The sequence below is a fragment of the Ochotona princeps genome, chromosome 20 (genome assembly GCF_030435755.1).
Source record: "Ochotona princeps isolate mOchPri1 chromosome 20, mOchPri1.hap1, whole genome shotgun sequence".
Taxonomy (NCBI): domain Eukaryota; kingdom Metazoa; phylum Chordata; class Mammalia; order Lagomorpha; family Ochotonidae; genus Ochotona; species Ochotona princeps.
The window spans coordinates 31,957,395-31,974,296 of record NC_080851.1 but is presented as its reverse complement, the minus strand read 5'-3'; the positions used below and the strand labels follow the sequence as shown (position 1 = coordinate 31,974,296).

General features: G+C 40.7%; 1 protein-coding gene across 2 annotated transcripts in view; it reads left to right on the top strand.

Moving 5' to 3' along the window:
• ITGB8 (integrin subunit beta 8) overlaps positions 1 to 16,902 on the top strand; it is an 82,708-nt gene that overhangs the window by 29,504 nt on the left and 36,302 nt on the right. For both annotated transcript variants that reach the window (XM_004582456.3, XM_058678097.1), the window contains exons 2-3: positions 2,599 to 2,684; positions 7,764 to 7,938. In XM_004582456.3, the coding sequence (XP_004582513.2) occupies positions 2,599 to 2,684; positions 7,764 to 7,938 (261 nt within the window). The remainder of the gene's footprint in view (positions 1 to 2,598; positions 2,685 to 7,763; positions 7,939 to 16,902) is intronic.

Here is a 16,902-nt window from a genome sequence, read left to right as displayed (position 1 = left end):
TAGTCTGCGCCCAAGGTTTCCTTTCTGAGTACGGTTGCAGGGTTTGCAGGGACACTAAGTTTCAGTGCATGAATCACGGAAACACATTCAGACCACAGTGCTTTGCATATATGCTTGGTTTCTTTCTTTTTTTAACATTTAGTTATTTTATTAGAAAAGTAGATTTACAGAGCGAAGAAGAGACAGAGAGAAAGATCTTTCATCTGCTGCTTAACTTCCCAATGACCAGAGCTAAGCCAATCCAAAGCCCATAGCCAGGAGCTGCTTCTGTGTCTCCTAAGTGAGTGCAGGATCCCAAGGCTTTGGGCTGTCCTCTACTGCTTTCCCAGGCCACAGGCAGGGAGCTGGAAAGTAACTGGAGCAGCCTGGATATGAAGCAGTGTCCATATAGGATCCTGCAGGGCAAGGACTTTAGCCACTAGGCTACTGCTCCAGGCCCTCCTTCTTTTTAAGATTTATTATTTATTCATTCAGTTAGCTATTTGAAAGTCAGAGATACAGAGAAAGTGAGAGGAGAAACAGATCTTCCATCCACTGATCTAGTCTCCCAAATAGCCAGGCCTGGATCAGGCTCGAGCCAGGAGTAAAATTCCAACCATGTCACGTGTCCTATGTGAGTACAGAGGCCAAAGCCTTCAGGGGCGAAAGCCACCTTCCACTGCTTGCTCCGATGCAGGAATCTAGATGGAAAGCGGAGCAGCTGAGATTCAAATCAGCACTCAGATGGATGTCAGCACTGCAGGTGGCGGTTTAACTCACCAGCTCTGTGCTTGATTTCTTAGGTCTAAATTGCTTTGCTATTTTTTTTGGAACAAAGCTAAAAAGATCACTCACTATCACTTCTCAGCCTTTTGGCTAAGATCAAGTGTAAGAGATCACTCACTCTGCTGAATATTTTAAAAATAAGCAGGTTTGACAGGTTTGCTGGCTTAAGCAGATGGAAAGTTTGTAGGCAAGTGAGTCTTCGTACTTAGAAGGCCACACTACTAGTGACAGGAGTCCCAAACATCAGAGTTGCTTTTAATCTGTGGGAATCTAGGTCATGTTCAGAAAGATGGGTGAAGAGGTTTGGAACAACATATATATAAAGCTGATATAAAGCCCAGGACAAGGAGTAAAAGAAAGACATAAAAAGCAAACAGTAGCTTAACCCAAACCAGACCTGGGGAAACACAGGGAGGGATGCTCACTCTATACCACCTCCATGTCCGAAATTATTTTTACACTGGTTTCCAAACTGTTGGAGGAATGTTGAGAGGGACAGGGAGAAACACAAAGAGAAAGGTAGAGAAGAATTAAAAGAAACCAGCTGGAATGTGTCACTGTGTTAGAGTCAGGGCTGTGGCTCCGTGGGTTAAGCCATTCTTTGCAACACCGCAGTCCCATTGGGCACCAGTTGAAGTCTTGTCTGTTCCACTTCCAATCCAGCATCCCCTTAACATGCCTGGGAAAATGGTGGATGATGCTCCATGCACTTGTACTGTTGCTTCCCGTATCAGAAACACAGACAGATTGCTTGGTCCTGTCTTCAGCTTGGTCCAGCCTCAGCCATTGGGACCACGTGGAGAGTGGTCCAGAGGATAACAGCTTTCTTGCTATCTCTCCTTCTCTCTGTGTAACTTAGTTTTTCAGATAAAATACAAAATAAATCTGAAAGCCAAAAAGGCATCAAGCCTGAGACATAAAATTGATCTAATTAAAAGAACGCATTCCATGTAACCACTGTTGTTTGAAAATATTGAATTATATTGTTCTATCTGATTCTGAGGGATATCAAGCCAATACAGTCACTGTCAACACCAAGGGAAATCCCAATTCAATAATTTGTGTGTCCATCAAGGTCATTTCTCAGGAAACTTACTGACTTTGAATCAACATAGCTTTATATGTTGAGATTTATGTCTCTACATTTTAAGGCTTCAGCAAAATCATTACAACCAAAAAAATCTAGCTTCCTCATTCAGCAAAATGTCAACACATTAAACATTTGGAGAGTCAATTATTGTTGCAGCAAAACTCAAGCCAAGCTCCCCAGATGTGTCTAAAACCACATTTTTAATCACTCTGCTTTCTCTCTACATTTAAGTAGTGAATGTCTGGGCTTCTGTTGATGGCACTGAGCTGTTTAACTCTTCCTAGAGAAGTTACACATCTTAAAAGATCAGTTTACTTACCTGAAAGGCAGAGAGAGAGAGAGACAGAGAAAGCGCTTCAATTCACCGTTTGACTTTCCACTGGCTACAACAGCCAACCAAGACTGGTCCAGACTCAGTTCAGGAGCTCAAAGCTCCATCCAGGCCTCCCATGTGGTAGCAGGGGCCCAAGTGCTTGGGGTATCCTTCCCAGACACATAAATAGAGAGCTGGATAAAGAAAAACAAAGCAGCCAGAACTTAGCTATGGGATGCCAACACTGCAGATGGCAGCCCAGCTCACTACGCCCCAATGCCATTCTCACAAAACTACAGATCTTGGATGTGGTATATTTGAAATGAAAGGTTGCCTGATTTCAGTCTTGAAAATCCAATTCAGTGTAGAATTATGGACCCTCCCTAAAATGAGCATGAACCCTAATCCCTCCTCTTATGCTCTGTTGCAGAAGACAGCAGATGTGCGTCCTCTCATGCCACGTCTTGCTCCGAGTGCCTCGCGCTGGGTCCTGAATGTGGATGGTGCATTCACGAGGTGTGCCTTTTCTGTCTTTCTTCTTTTCCGTTCCTTGCAATTGATTTTTCTCACCAAATCGGTTTCATTGCCCTAAGAGTCTGTGCCTTGAAAGTGCATTAGGAGAAAGATACAGCTTAGCGTCAGGAAAATTTTCCTTGATTTTTATCTGGCTGGATATGAAATAAATAACATTTTTTATTAGGAAAATGATGGTAATGTTTAAATGAAGTGCAAGCCATTTTATGCTTTCCATCTGTTCTATAGAGAAAATTGGCAAACATAGGCAGTAACTCTTGATAGTTCAGTGAGATTTGGTGTGACATTCCTGTTGCAGCCTGAGGTTATATATCCCCCTTGGATCACTCATTTGTACTTGCTTATTAAAGTAAAGCCAGATAATTTATGGAGCTGTTTCATTGATTTTATTTAAAACACTTGAAGATAAGTGATTTGCTCCATTTCATAACATCATGAATCAATTTGTCAGTTACTTATGGAAAATGCGGTATTTCACTTTGGACATGAGTCTCTCTTCATGAGATGATTTATACATTTAAATTATTTAGAAGAAGAGTAATCCAGAAAATGTTTATTGCTCAAAATTAGCACTCTTGTAGCGTACCAAGAGAAGCAATAACAAAATTCGCAGTGAAGCTATTACCATGAATTCCTTTTTTTTCTTGGCTCCCAAGTTGTTTTTGCAAGTTTTTCCTTGCCAGTGGTCTTCCATCAGAAACTTGTGCAGTGCACCGAAGGAGACATCTGCTAAATCATGAGATTTCCTTGGTGTTTTCCTGTGACCCATGCAGCTCCCGAGAATTGGAACAAACTTATCATTCATTGCCTTTTGTTTGATACATCTCTAGCTTGTGCCTCCTCCGACTCGGTTTGACTACTGCACCCAACATCATCTTTCCAACCTGTCTAGGTACTACTTGCCATGGTGCTTTCCTCAGGAGAAATAGGAGAGCAGAGCAGTAGAAAACGATGCTTGCTATCTCTGAACTTTTGTGAAACATGTCAGGATAGTGGGAAGGGGGAAGCTCACAGAACAGTAATTGCATTAAAGAGCCAGCACCTCTTGCGGAGTATTTCAGAGCTGTATCAGTGAGAAATTAGACACCATTGATATGCTAGGACATACTTCATGAGAGCCAGGTCCTGTCAGGGGAGATGATGTCAGAATCACTGGGCCAGTCCCATCACTTCCTATGAAGCAGGTGCTCAGTTTCAGTCTGTGCCACTCTGTTTCCTCAGTGAATTTTCAGTGTGCATCTGGATTTTGTCTGGCATGAATCCTTCCTGGCTTGATATTTCCTGACCCGCAAACCAGATCCAGTTCAGTTGCAGCTGTGGTGTTAGGAAAGATCCAAAGATCCGTGATATGTGTGCTAAGCTGGAATCAGCTGCTGAGCGCATCTGTGAGGGTCATCGAGAAGAACTTTCAACATGTGTTGCAGAAGCCCAGTCATCAGCCACGTGTAAATGCCATCCAGAGTGTCAGGCTCTGCAAAGGCCCCCTTCTCCAGGTCACACATCTGACAGGCACAGAACATCCTGGAGAGTCATGACTGGGAAAAACAGTCATGCCAATGTGAAGGGGGATTTTGAGTATTCATGGGAATGGACAGTCAGATTCAGGGAAAGACAAGGGGAAAACAGGTGGTTGTCAGAGGAAAGGAGGGACCTGCAGCCAGTCCTTTGGAATAGATTTGGGAAAAACTGTTCAGACATTCCCTTGGCAGCACAGGCCCCCAAATGTCCTTCTGTGTGATACAGTGTCACTGACTTTATGCATTGAAAAAGAGGCTCTGCAAAGATGCTGAGTTGGAGTCAAGTCCCAGTATCACAGGTTCTAACTGTAGACATTGAGGTTAAGATGGCTTTCACTACCTCAAAAATGGAAATGCCAGTTGGACCTGCCTTAGCAGGCTGTACCAATGAAATGACATTGGGATGAGTTACACACGGAGGCATTGCTGAAGAATTGGGACTTATGAATGGAGCAGACCCAGGGGAAGAGAAACAAACCCTTCCCTTCCTGACATCCCCCAATATTAAATGAATGAAAGGAACAATAGATGTGAAGTTAGCCACAGTCATGGCCACTTGGGTTTTTGATCCTTGAGTAGGTGTTGGAGGCAGAAAATTCACAAGCAATAGCGATTACTGCTTTCCTGGAGGAAAAAGGAAGGCATCCAGATTAAAAGAAATCAAAATGGCACAAAAGGCCAAACATTAAAGAGGTTGTGGTTTCACATTGCTTTTATTTTATACACAGTGGAAAGTAGGCCACATGAACAGGAACCATTCTCTTCCTTTATGCCATGGTCTTTTCTTTCCTTTTCTAACCTAATTGGCAAATTGGCAATGCTTGTCTAACTTCATTTTTACAATGGTATAAAAAAACAGCCATGCTGATTCAAGTATTGCAAAATAATGGAGACTAATGTGCTGACTTCAGCAGAATTATCTGACATTTAAAGGTCAGATTTCACAGTGTGATGTATAGTTACAATGATTTAACCCATCTCTTTCTTCTCTGGTTCTGTATACACAATTAGCAAACTCTCTGGCTGAGAAGAATTTTTAAAAAGAGCTGTTGGTACTTTATTTCCTTTCCATGATGTGAGATCTTGGGGTTTTCAGATGTGTAAAATGTATGCGGCCTTTATCAGAGGCAGGTAGTGTGAGTCATGAGTAAGTAACCATGTGTCAAGCTTCATGTCCCCTCTGGAGTTTTGTGTAAGTGGGGCCTTGGCCTGAGATTGTGCGGGGCGGGGGGTAATGTGACACACCCTATAGAAGCTTCCTGGCTGCCTGTCTGGAAGGAACTCTTGGAAAGAAAGGAAAAGAAAAGGAAGGGAAGGGAAGAGAAGGAAAGGAAAGGAAAGGGGGAGGGAAGAAAAGGAAGGGAAAGGCGGAAGGAAGGAAGGAAGGAAGGAAGGAAGGAAGGAAGGAAGGAAGGAAGGGAGGGAGGAAGGGAGGAAAAGAGAAAGAAAAAGAGAAAGAAAGGAAGGAAGGAAGAAAGAAAGAAAGTTTGTTTCATCAGGAAGCACCCCCAAATTTTGCCATTTGGTTGGGTATATGAAGGCAGAAGAAAAGAAGAAAACTTCAGTTGTGTTAAGCTTCAGTTGGTCTGAAATCTAGATGTGTGGTCAACAGCAAACCAAACTTAATCCTTCCATGTCCATGAAGTCATTGGCCAGAAAATCCACCTGCCGGTCCCGATTGGAGAGAAGGAGCCATTCTCTCCTGATTTGGACTCACCTGTGTGGCACGAGTGTGCTCCACATTTTTGGTTCCTGCTGTGACTATCATGTCCCATCATAGACGCACCGTGCAGTGGCTATTGCATATTCTTCTTCTGTTTCATTGTTTTACAGTCCTTTAAAATTGTAAAAAGAAAACTTTTTCTAGCAAATATACAAAGACAATGCGTGGGTTGCGTTTGTTCCAGTGACCGTAGTTGGCCAAGCCCTGCTCTAACTAGAGAAGGAAATTTAAATCTTTGTGTGAATGTTTTTAGAGTGCCAACCTCCTTTCCATCTAATTACTCACCAGTGACAGGGATGTCCCTGGTTGCAATTGGTGACTTCATATTCAACACTTACATCTACTTAAACTTGATAACCCCCTTTTTTTTCTACAAGCCTGGGACATTCTGCACTTCCCCTAAGTTTAATTCCCATGAAAATCATATTTACTTGCTTAGTGACTAAATTCACCCATGATTGTTGACATCTATGTTACAAGCTCTAAATTCTTCCAATCTATATTCTCAGAACCCAACAAATCATTGTTTCTGAGTAAGTATTCGATCAACATCTTGTGACTGATCAGTTAGTTGATTGGAAGGCCAATCTGAACTAAAGAAGGAAAGTTGAATATTAGCTCAAAATAGCCACTAACTAGAATACCATTGCACATATAGGCAAAGCAAATATCCCAAATAATCCAGACCAAAATCGTGTCTGTATACATACCTATGAAAAGAACATTGTGTAGATATATGAAGCATAGTTCCATACCATTTAATATATATGCCACTTGTAGGAAATAAATTGAAATGGTTACATGAAAAGTAACAACTTTTCTGAACCATGAATTAAATTTTATTTTTGTTCCAATGTTACTGGATGCCTTCTATTTTTCAAAAGAATTACACACACACACACACAAATTATCCATTTGCCACTTCACTCTCTAGTTGGCTACAACAGACAATATTGTGTCAGCATAAAGTTAGAAGCAAGATGTTTCTTCTGCATCTTCCACATGAGTGTCAGGAGCCCAGTCATTTGGGTCAACTTCTGCTGGTTTACCCAGGACATTAGCAGGGAACTGGTTCAAAATTGGAGGAACCAAGTTCCAAACCCATGCCTATATGGAATGCCAGCATCACAACTGGCAGCTTTATCTACTACGTCTCCATGCTGGCCCCTGGAAGACTTCTAAATAGCCATCAAACATGTAATCGTGAATGTTGGTGAAACTTTTGGATACAGTTGCAAATCAAGAGAAACTAAACTGCAATCTTATTTCTGTCTAACATGAGCATCTTCCTTGGACACCTGAATTACTTACAGACTGTTGTATGCTTAACAAGTTGGGTGACTGTTGGTACAGTATTTTAGGAGGTTTGCAATTTTTAATTAGGTATGTAATTTCTAAGGACTTGTTCTCATATTCAAAGAGTAACAGTATGCAATAATAACATACCAGAGGCTCACAGTGAGAGTCACTGAATTTGGGTTACTTTCTTTTGTATCAGTTTTTTGTCACATAAAATAAGGATTAAGTTGATATAATTTAACAGTTGATCAGTGAGGAACATTTAAAGTGCTTGGTTTAAAGATCCTCTCCAATAATGCAATTTCTTCCTTTTAAGAATGACTTAGAAATTAAAGTACTATTTCAGATAAATTTATCAGGATTCTTATTGTAAATAATGTGCTATTTTGAATAGCGGCATAATGTGCTCTCTATTGTAGTTTGGCTTCTTTGCAATATTTGTTCTGTTGTTTTGTTTTGCTTGTGCTTAAAACTGAGATGATCTACACTAATAAAATCACTGATTTTCTTTGTTTCGAACAGGATTTCATTTCAGGCGGATTGAGGAGTGAGCGTTGTGATACCGTTTCCAAATTAAAAAGCAAAGGCTGCCCAGTGGATTCCATTGAGTACCCATCAGTGCGTGTGACAATACCAAGTGGGAATGAAATTAACACCCAAGTGACACCAGGAGAAGTGTCGATTCAGCTGCGTCCAGGTTTGGTGATTTTAGATAGCTCTCTGATGATTCCTAACTGGAAATGACAGTTCATCTGAATTTGCTGGTGCTTAAGATAGGCTCAGAGTGAAGAACTCAGAATTCTTGGCTTGATCATGTTTATAGCCAGCGGTGTGGCCGTGGGCACCATGCAAACCTGAACTATGGGCCTTGGTCACTTCATGCGATCACACCATGACATGCTCATGTTTCAACTCCACCATCAGCACTGAGACAAAGGCAACAGGTTTTATTCCACTTTTCCTGCTTCTGATGGCCAGTAGCATGCTGTCACATAGTGTGCAGCATCCCGTGACTAATGAGTTAGCAGGAGATGAGAAGTAAGCTTTATAATGAACTTGTGGACCCAAAAGTATACTCTGTGATCATTGTAATTTCTTTGGGCAGCTTTGTAATGGCCCTCACCTCCTCTGCTTTTCCCAAGTTTCCTCTTCCGTTACAGCATTTCCTATGTTTTAACAGAAGTTATATGGGCCCATGGAAAGTATTCTTTTCCGGTAATGCTAGAGAATCTAATTGTACAATTACACAGAGAACAACAAGTTAAAATACACAGATACACTCAATTAGATGGATCTGGTTTTAGGCAGTATGCCATTGCCCTCAAGTCATTGTAACTTAATTCTGGGTGGTGCTACCCTGTCATTAATTTTTTTTTATTTTTAATAACCACTCTTGTCACAACCCCCGCCCCATTCCACAATTGAGCTATTTCTTATAGGCTATTTGGTTACCAGAAAAACAAAATCTACTTCTTTCTTGGCCCAAGCCTTATTTCCAGCTGCCAACTAAAACTTTCCTCACCATGTAAATAATGATGTTGCCCAGTGTGGGCATATATGAGCAACAGCTGGAAAGTGAGCCAGAAAACCAAAAGTTGTTAGGTCAATAAGACTGTAGATCTTTTGCCACCTTGATTGCAGAAAATTGTTTAGAATCACTAATGAATTATTTGTTGGAAAAGCAAATATTTTATGCCTTTGTTCACCTTATTCTAATTCAGCATATTCTCTGGACTCTGCGCTTAGATTTGGCTGTAATTTCATAAGCATCTCTTTCACACATACTGTTAATGTTAGCATTGCCCAGACACCTTTAATGTTTATCTCTTCCCGTTATTCTAATCAGCCCATTACCCTGGTTCTTTCTCATCTGTGAGACCCTTCTTGGATCTTTTCTTGAGACTTCTTATACCATCTGCAGTTTCTGAAGTGAACATTTGGCACAGTAGTTAAACTGCTGTTTGGGAACTCTGCAAGAGTGCCTGGATTTAATGCCCTGGGAGGCAGCAATAATGGTTCATGTACTCCAGTCCTTGCTACTCATGTGGGAGACCCATATTGAGTTGTTGACTACTGGTTTCCATGTGGTCCAACACCTTCTGTTAAGTGGATGGTAGATCTCCCATCTTTTTCTGTCCCTCTGTCATTCAAATACATGATAATGTAGCAATGATAATGTAGAATAAGTAAAACCCGCATTTCCATCTTCTCAGCAATGCCTTTCCTGTGTCTATCACAGCTCTTCGTGGCTTTAGTCTAGGCTCTTGCCTCTTTCAGGCTGATTAACATTGAAGTACAGCAAACATATCACTGGATTACATTTCAGTTTCCTGACTCACCTGAGTCTATAGCTATTCCCCAATTCACACATGAGTTTAAGAGCAAGATATAAGTATCATCTTTGAAAACTGTATTTAAATATTCTAGAACCCTGCCTCTACAGTCTCAATCCAGCTTTTACCCTCAATGCTTTTTTTTTTTCAAAATGGGAGAATCTAAAATCACACTCCTTACTGTGGGTAAACAAAGTACAATAAAACAATTAAGTATCATCCATAAACTTGACATCTTAGTTTGTTTGACTGCCTCAAGAAAATGCCAGGGATGGGGGTGGGTATAAATTGCAGAAAAAGTAGGTTTTACAATCCCATAAGAACTACAAGTCCCAAGAGATTGGTGTTTCCAAGATGAGGGTGCTGGGAGATTCAGGTCCTGGTAAGGACTCTCCTCCTGTCCGCAGGTAGTCAACTTCTCTGTATATCCTCATGTGGGGGAGAAAGAGAGAGACAGAGAGAGAGAGAGAGAGAGAGATTCAAGCAAATGCTCCAGTTTCTGATCTTACAAGAGCACTAACTTTGTGATAAAAATCTTACCCTCGTGGTCTCAAGTAAACCAAACTGTCCCTTAAGCGCTCATCTCTAAATACAGTCATGTTGGTCATTAGGGCCTCAATATAAGAGGAGAAGCTTTGGGGTGGAGAACTTCACCCATAGAATTTGGTATGTAAAATGGCATTTTTTAAAGGTCATGGAATACTTCTAACAATCATATTTCAGGCATGCCAGATAACTCAATTCTAGGAAGTGAAAAATATGTTCAAAAGCCAACATGTCTGAGCACAAGGCCAGAAAATTGGAAATCAATCCAAAATAATAAAGATCAAATATCGGTAAAATTAAGAAAAACTTAAATAATTCCATCACCAAAAATAAAGCAAAACTATAATCATAGACTCATAATAACAAGAAGTGCACACATCAAACTATATGGAATGTGACTGAAATTGTTCTCAGAATTACGCTAAGTATTAAATGTTTTTATCATTAATGAAGAGTGAATAATAACAGATTAAACATCCAAAACTAGACTTTTGAGTACAGCAAAAACAAATGGCTATATCAAATCCAAGAGGAAGGTATTCTTAAAACAAAAGCAAGTTTGAGTACAGCAAAATAGAAATAAAAAACAAAAGATACATATCTAGGGGCTAGTTCTCCATACAGCCTAATAAAATAAATGGTTGGCAAATCAGATGAAGAAGAGAGAAGAAACAAGGTAATTGTATACTTAATCACAGAAGCAAATATTGAAACAGGAGACTTTAAGAAACTATTATACCAAAAATCTATAGCTGCTTAGAACTTGATAACACTGACAATTTTCTAAGGAAATATGTAAATTTAAAACTGACTCAGAGGAGGACTTACAGAAACTTAAATATAAGTATATAAGAAATTTAACTCCTATAAATGGTTATAACTACTCTGATTATAGTCTTTTATTTAAATAAAGAGAAGTCTCTGAAGACATCAGTTTTAACTATTTCCATGAGAAGGAATGTTTTGTGTTCACTCAGCTTTTGCAGGAATGTACTCTGTACTTTATGGATAGTTCAGAAGGTCCAGGCTAATTGGAACTCAAGGGTGTTTCTGGGAAATGGGTTGGCAAGGTATCCCAAATCAGATGGCCTGGGTTGGGGTCCCAGCTCTGACTTCAGCTTTCCACTAATGCAGGCCTTGGGAGGCATGAGCAATGCCCATGGGATTGGCTTTGTGCCACACCTTTGGGAAACCTGCGTTCTGTTCTCAGCTCCTGATGTTGCGGCCCACTGAGATCACGGTGAGCTTGCTCTCTCTCTCTCTCCCTCTCGCTCTCCCTCTCCATTAATAACTACTTATAAAATGATTTAAAAATACATTTATCTTGGACATTTGGGAGTCAAGGCAGATGGTTTTTTGTAGTAAACATTTCCATGAACTTTTTGGAGCCCTCTCACATAAATCTTACACAGCTTCTGGAGGCTTCACAATTTTTTAAGGTCACTATCACCTTGCCAGTAAGTCCTTAATAAAAAGGTAGCAACTTTAAACTGCTTGTGGTAGGAGACAGTGTGTGGAATGGCAAGTAAAGCCGCAGTCCTCAATGCTGGCATTATCCACTTTGGATGTCAGCTTATGCCCTGGCTGCTCTGCTTTCAATCCAGCTCCCTGCTAAAGGCCTTGGAAAAGTGTTAGAAGAAGATGGCCCACCTGTTTAGGCCTCTGCCAGCCAACTGGGAGACCCAGATGAAGCTTCTGGCTCCGACGGACGCTTGAGAAGTGGACCAGAGCGTGAAAGATCCCTTTCCATCCTTCCTTCTCTCCTTCTGCAGCTCTGTCAAATAAAATTCATAATTTTTTTTTAAATGCAAGTGGCAAGAAGATTATCATCAGACAAAAAATGGTATTTTGGTAACAGTGTTCCTAAAAAATAGAATTATGTGAATTAGCATAATTTTCTAATGTGGCCAAATCATTTTTTCCAGTATAACAATGAGATCTTTACTGGAAGAAAAATCTTTTATATTCCTCATATATATAATAAATATGTATTAAATTGCATTGGTAATAAATTCATCTTAAAATGAGTTTTGCCATCCATGACATACTAATATTAGGACATATCACAAAGAAGTATATTCTATCAACTACAGATATACATTGTAGAGGTCCTGTTTGCTATGGAGCATAAAAATATTAAGGCTTTGGCATCATGCAGATCTAAGTATAAAATGCAGGTGTACTCTAATAATGAATTTGAGGTAACAGATCATCACCTTGACTCTTAAATGATAAAATTTGTGACCTTCAATATAACATCTATGAAGTATTTTATGTTTTCCATAGATTTTTTTTTCATCATGTCATAAACTGAGTAGATTCCTCAGACAATGGTAGTGGGATTCTATTTAAAGTCAAATATTTCAAACAATATTGAATAAATTGACATTTTTCTTCATCTTGTTGCTTAGTAAACTGCACTGTTTTTCATCTGTTTTACCTATCAACCTCATGTAAAAACAGCAATCAAAGTAGACCACTTATCTTAGCTGATGTTCGCAGGACACTGCAATTGAATCTTGGGAAGGAAGGAGACAGAAAGTAATCTGCATTGGATTCCAAATCACACAGTAATCGCAGAGATTATTACGTGTGCTTCACCAGCTTAGGCAAATGTCTCCAGCTTGATTTACTTCAGTAAATCAAGAAGCCCCTTTAACATACGATAGTTCAATTTAAAATGGAAGGTTTCCCAGGCAGTTGCAACTCTACCTTCATTTCGACACTGAAAAACAATGGAGACTTGCACATTCCCCCTCCTATCTCTGTCCCACACCCCTCACTTCTGCTTCTCTAGAATTGTCAACATGTCTTGGTGTCTGTTCTTTTGTGTTTTAAGCAAGTCCTGTTGTGTACGTGTATGTGTGCACCCATGCACACGCACATGTGTGTATTGTATGGTGGGGCTCCTCTTCCCCTGCTTAATTATAATGAATAGAAATTAACTGCTCTTTCTTCCCCACTATAGTTTTCCAGATTGACTTTCTGTTTCTCAACTTCATCATATACAGACGTATTTTAGTTATCTTGTCCTACTGTCCATCAGTTAGACAGTCCATCAGGTAGACAGCGCATCAGAGCTACTTATATCATTATCTGAGTAGTTTAAGAATTCATCCGGGGGACATGTGGTACAGTGGCTAAAACCCAAGTCCTGTATCTAAATGCCTTAGTTTGAGTCTGCTAACCCACACTGTGGGAAGCAGTGGGAGATGGCACTTAGACCCATGCCACCCACATTGAGAACAGAATTGAGTTCTCAGCTCCTGACTTTTGGCCTGGTCTAGTCCAGCTGTTGTGGGTTTTCAGGAAGGAAACCAGAGAATAGATTAAAATTTTAAAACAACATCATTCCTGCTAACTTTCAATTCCTTGGAATATTCTAACTAGTTCCTGGGAACAGCTCTCATAAGGTATCTAAACTTCCTCCAGGGTCCTTTTCTTACTCTGTGTCACAGACTTAACTCTTCCCATTGGAAGGTCATTGAAGGAAGTAAGGATCTGAGCTTCCAGAATCAAAAGGATGAGGATACAATATTCTTGGAACATTTGGGAGAGCACAATAATTCTCTTTCCCTCTTAGGGAAGCTGTCAGGTTTTTCCTTGTGCTGTAGGAAGTTCTGTCTAACAGGTGGGGGTCTCTAAAAGCCTGAGCCACTGGGATTTCAAGCACAACTTAGTTATTTAAGGTTGATGAGTGATGTACATGAACCAAACTTGGAGGCTACAACCATGAAGGACAGTTTACGCCCTTATGTAGCTGAGATTCATACAGTGGCAGGGCAATAACAACTAACCTATATGCATTGACCAAGTACCAAATACTCTGCTAAATTTCCTACATAGACTTAGTCCAGTAGTAGCTCTTAACCACTACACAAAGATAAAGATGTCCTTTCTGGCATCTCATAATTATATAGTAAACGCTGCAATGCAGGGAACAATCTAGTTGTCATGGAAACATAGGGGCATGAACCTCGGCCCACTGTGGGGAGGAGCAGATTACTGAGCAGTGTCTTCAAGTGGTAATTATGGAAAGAAATGGTTAGGACACCACAGGAAGAGAAAGAACGTAAGCGGACACAGGATGAGAAGAGGCGGTTAGGATACCACAGGCAGAGAGATCACGTAAACAGGACACAGGAGTGTGTATTTGTGGCGTGTACGTGGGTAATTCCCAGCACTGTTGTCCTGCTGGAGCTGAGGACTGAGTCGGGATGGAGGAGTCACTTTGATCTGCGGTGATCTGATGCATGGAGAGCTACTGACAGATGTTAAGCAGGGAGAGATGCATGCGATTTTGAGCTTTAAAAAAAAAAGATGAGCTCAGTGGTACAGCGATTGCAGTATAAACAAGACCATAGGGAAAGATGAATGAAGAGACTGTAGAAGTAATTCAGGGAAAAGCCAAAAGAGCTGACGTGGAGGGAAACATATCTGACATTCTGGAATGCCAAAGAAAGTCATTGAAAATTTTTGACTTGATGAATAGTAAGTGAAGGACTATGGATTAACAACTCTTTACCCCTTCAACATGCCAACAATCGTGAGTTTGAGGTACGGCATTCAAGTCAACCTGATTCTACCTCTCTAAAGGAAAAAGAAGAAACCAAAGAGCAAGTGTTATGGTCAACCCCAAGTTACAGTCGATTACACTATTTTCCTCACAATTGGCCTTAACCAGTCATCACATATGTTTAGTGGTTAGAATTCACTGGTGTGTGTAGAGAAAAAAAGAACTACAATGAGTAAAACCATGTGACCTGAGTACCAGAAAAAAAGATTGCCACAGAATCAGCAATCAGTAGTTTAAAGACGTTGGCAAAGTCACATCTCTGAGTAGATCCTTCGCATTTACCTGTACTCCAAAAATAGAAAACTATTAAGAAGGGAGCATTTGCAATCAGAAAATGCCTGAGTCATCTCATTCTTTGTTATGTAAAACCACGTAGGCTTTCACGGGCAGGGGTTGGGAGGCGGGGACCTTAGCGCTTCACTTCTGATGCTGCTTGGGACGCCCACATTTCATGTCAGAGTGCCTGGGTTCCAGGCCTGGGTCCCCTCCCAGTTCGATCTTCCTGCTTATGAACACTCTGGGACACAGCAGATGGATGGGAGGTGAGGGGGAGCTCGAGTACTTGGGCCTCTGTCACCTGTATGGGACACCTAGATTGCGTCCTGGAACTCAGCTTCTGCTTGGCCCAGCCCCAACTCTTGTGGGCACTGAGAGAATGAACCAGAAGGTGGAAGGTGTCTGTCTCTCTGGCTCTCTTCCTCCCAAATAGAGAAACAAATTTATAGAAATTACTTGGCTACTCTTTGAGACTGATAACGAAAGATACCAGATGCCAGAAACATAAATATTTGTCAACAGAAAAACCCTTAACATGACAACAGCATCTATCATTAATGTGAGATTTTTAAAAAAGAACACTGGCATTGAAATTCACTTTAAAATATGAAGCTTTAGTACCTTACAATGGACAATATTTGGAGAGTGTACTCAGGTTGGGTTTAGCCTCATTCATATAATATATTCAGCTGAATATAACTCTTTAATACCATAAACTTGAAATATTCCAGAAAGTTATTGAATAATGAAAGACATGTATTGGATATGGATCATGACACATTAACAAACTCTTTGCTAAACTGGGTTTGCAAACCATATATTTCCCAGAGGAGAACTGGGTGTACAAAGAAAGGAGCGTTATTCCAAAGACGATCATTCTAGATAGCAAAAAAAAGGGTCAAGGCAGATGAGGGGGTTGATCCTCACCTCCCTGGCAATCCCAGGATCTTTGTTCAAAGCCATTGGATGTAACCACTGAGTATGTGACAGACTTAGGGTGCTATGCCTCCAGAACAGAGATCCTTGCTCTATCAGCACAGTTTATCTGTGGTTCTCAGGCAATCACCTCCTTGTATCAAGTACAGTTCTGGGACCTGGTGGCAATTCTGGGAGCAATGGTGGGGAGTGAAGATTTATGCCAACACCCTGCAACCCTGCACTTCATCAGTTGCATCATTCCCGGGATCTCTGTAAACCCATGTTTCATATCCTGTTCTATTTCTCAACCTGAATAATACCTCTGCATCTTGTCCAGGATAGTCTTTAAGTGGTTACACTATGCAATTACATGAAAATTTGCTTCTTTGTTTTACTGGCCCATCTGTGCCTGTTTGTACCATCTAGGGCACAGCTCAGCTCAGCATAGCTCCTTTCTCAGAGGACATTTACAACCTCATGATGATGACAGCACAGGGAAGTCTGATTTCCAGATGTGTTTCTTTCTAATACAGTAGAACCAAAATCTCTGTCTTCTGCCCTCTGAGCCCTCTCTTGGGAGCAGTCCAGTACTGAGTGAAGGATTGTCCATTGCACGCAGTATCTGCATTGCCACAGAAAGGTATTTCCACTGCCTTTTGCAGTAGGACACAAATGCCCAAGAAACTTTCATCCATGAGAAGCAATCCTACAAAACTATCCAATCCAAAGCCGATTTCAGAGCGTATTATAGGAAACAGCTCAGATTTCATGGGTAAAACATGGTGATCTAAGTTTGACCCACTTCTGTTTCCTTGTTCACAAGTAATGTGAGAGATTTGTAATGTACCCATCTAGAATGAATCTGCCTTGAGCTGAATATTTAAAAGCAGAACCTCCCAGGAAGTTCAGAGACCTTGCAACGGAAGAGTATGGAAACAGTCTCTTTGCTTCTTTACTGAAAGCTTGTCATACTGAGGCCTGTGTCCATGCTCACAAGGTCAGCATCTATGTG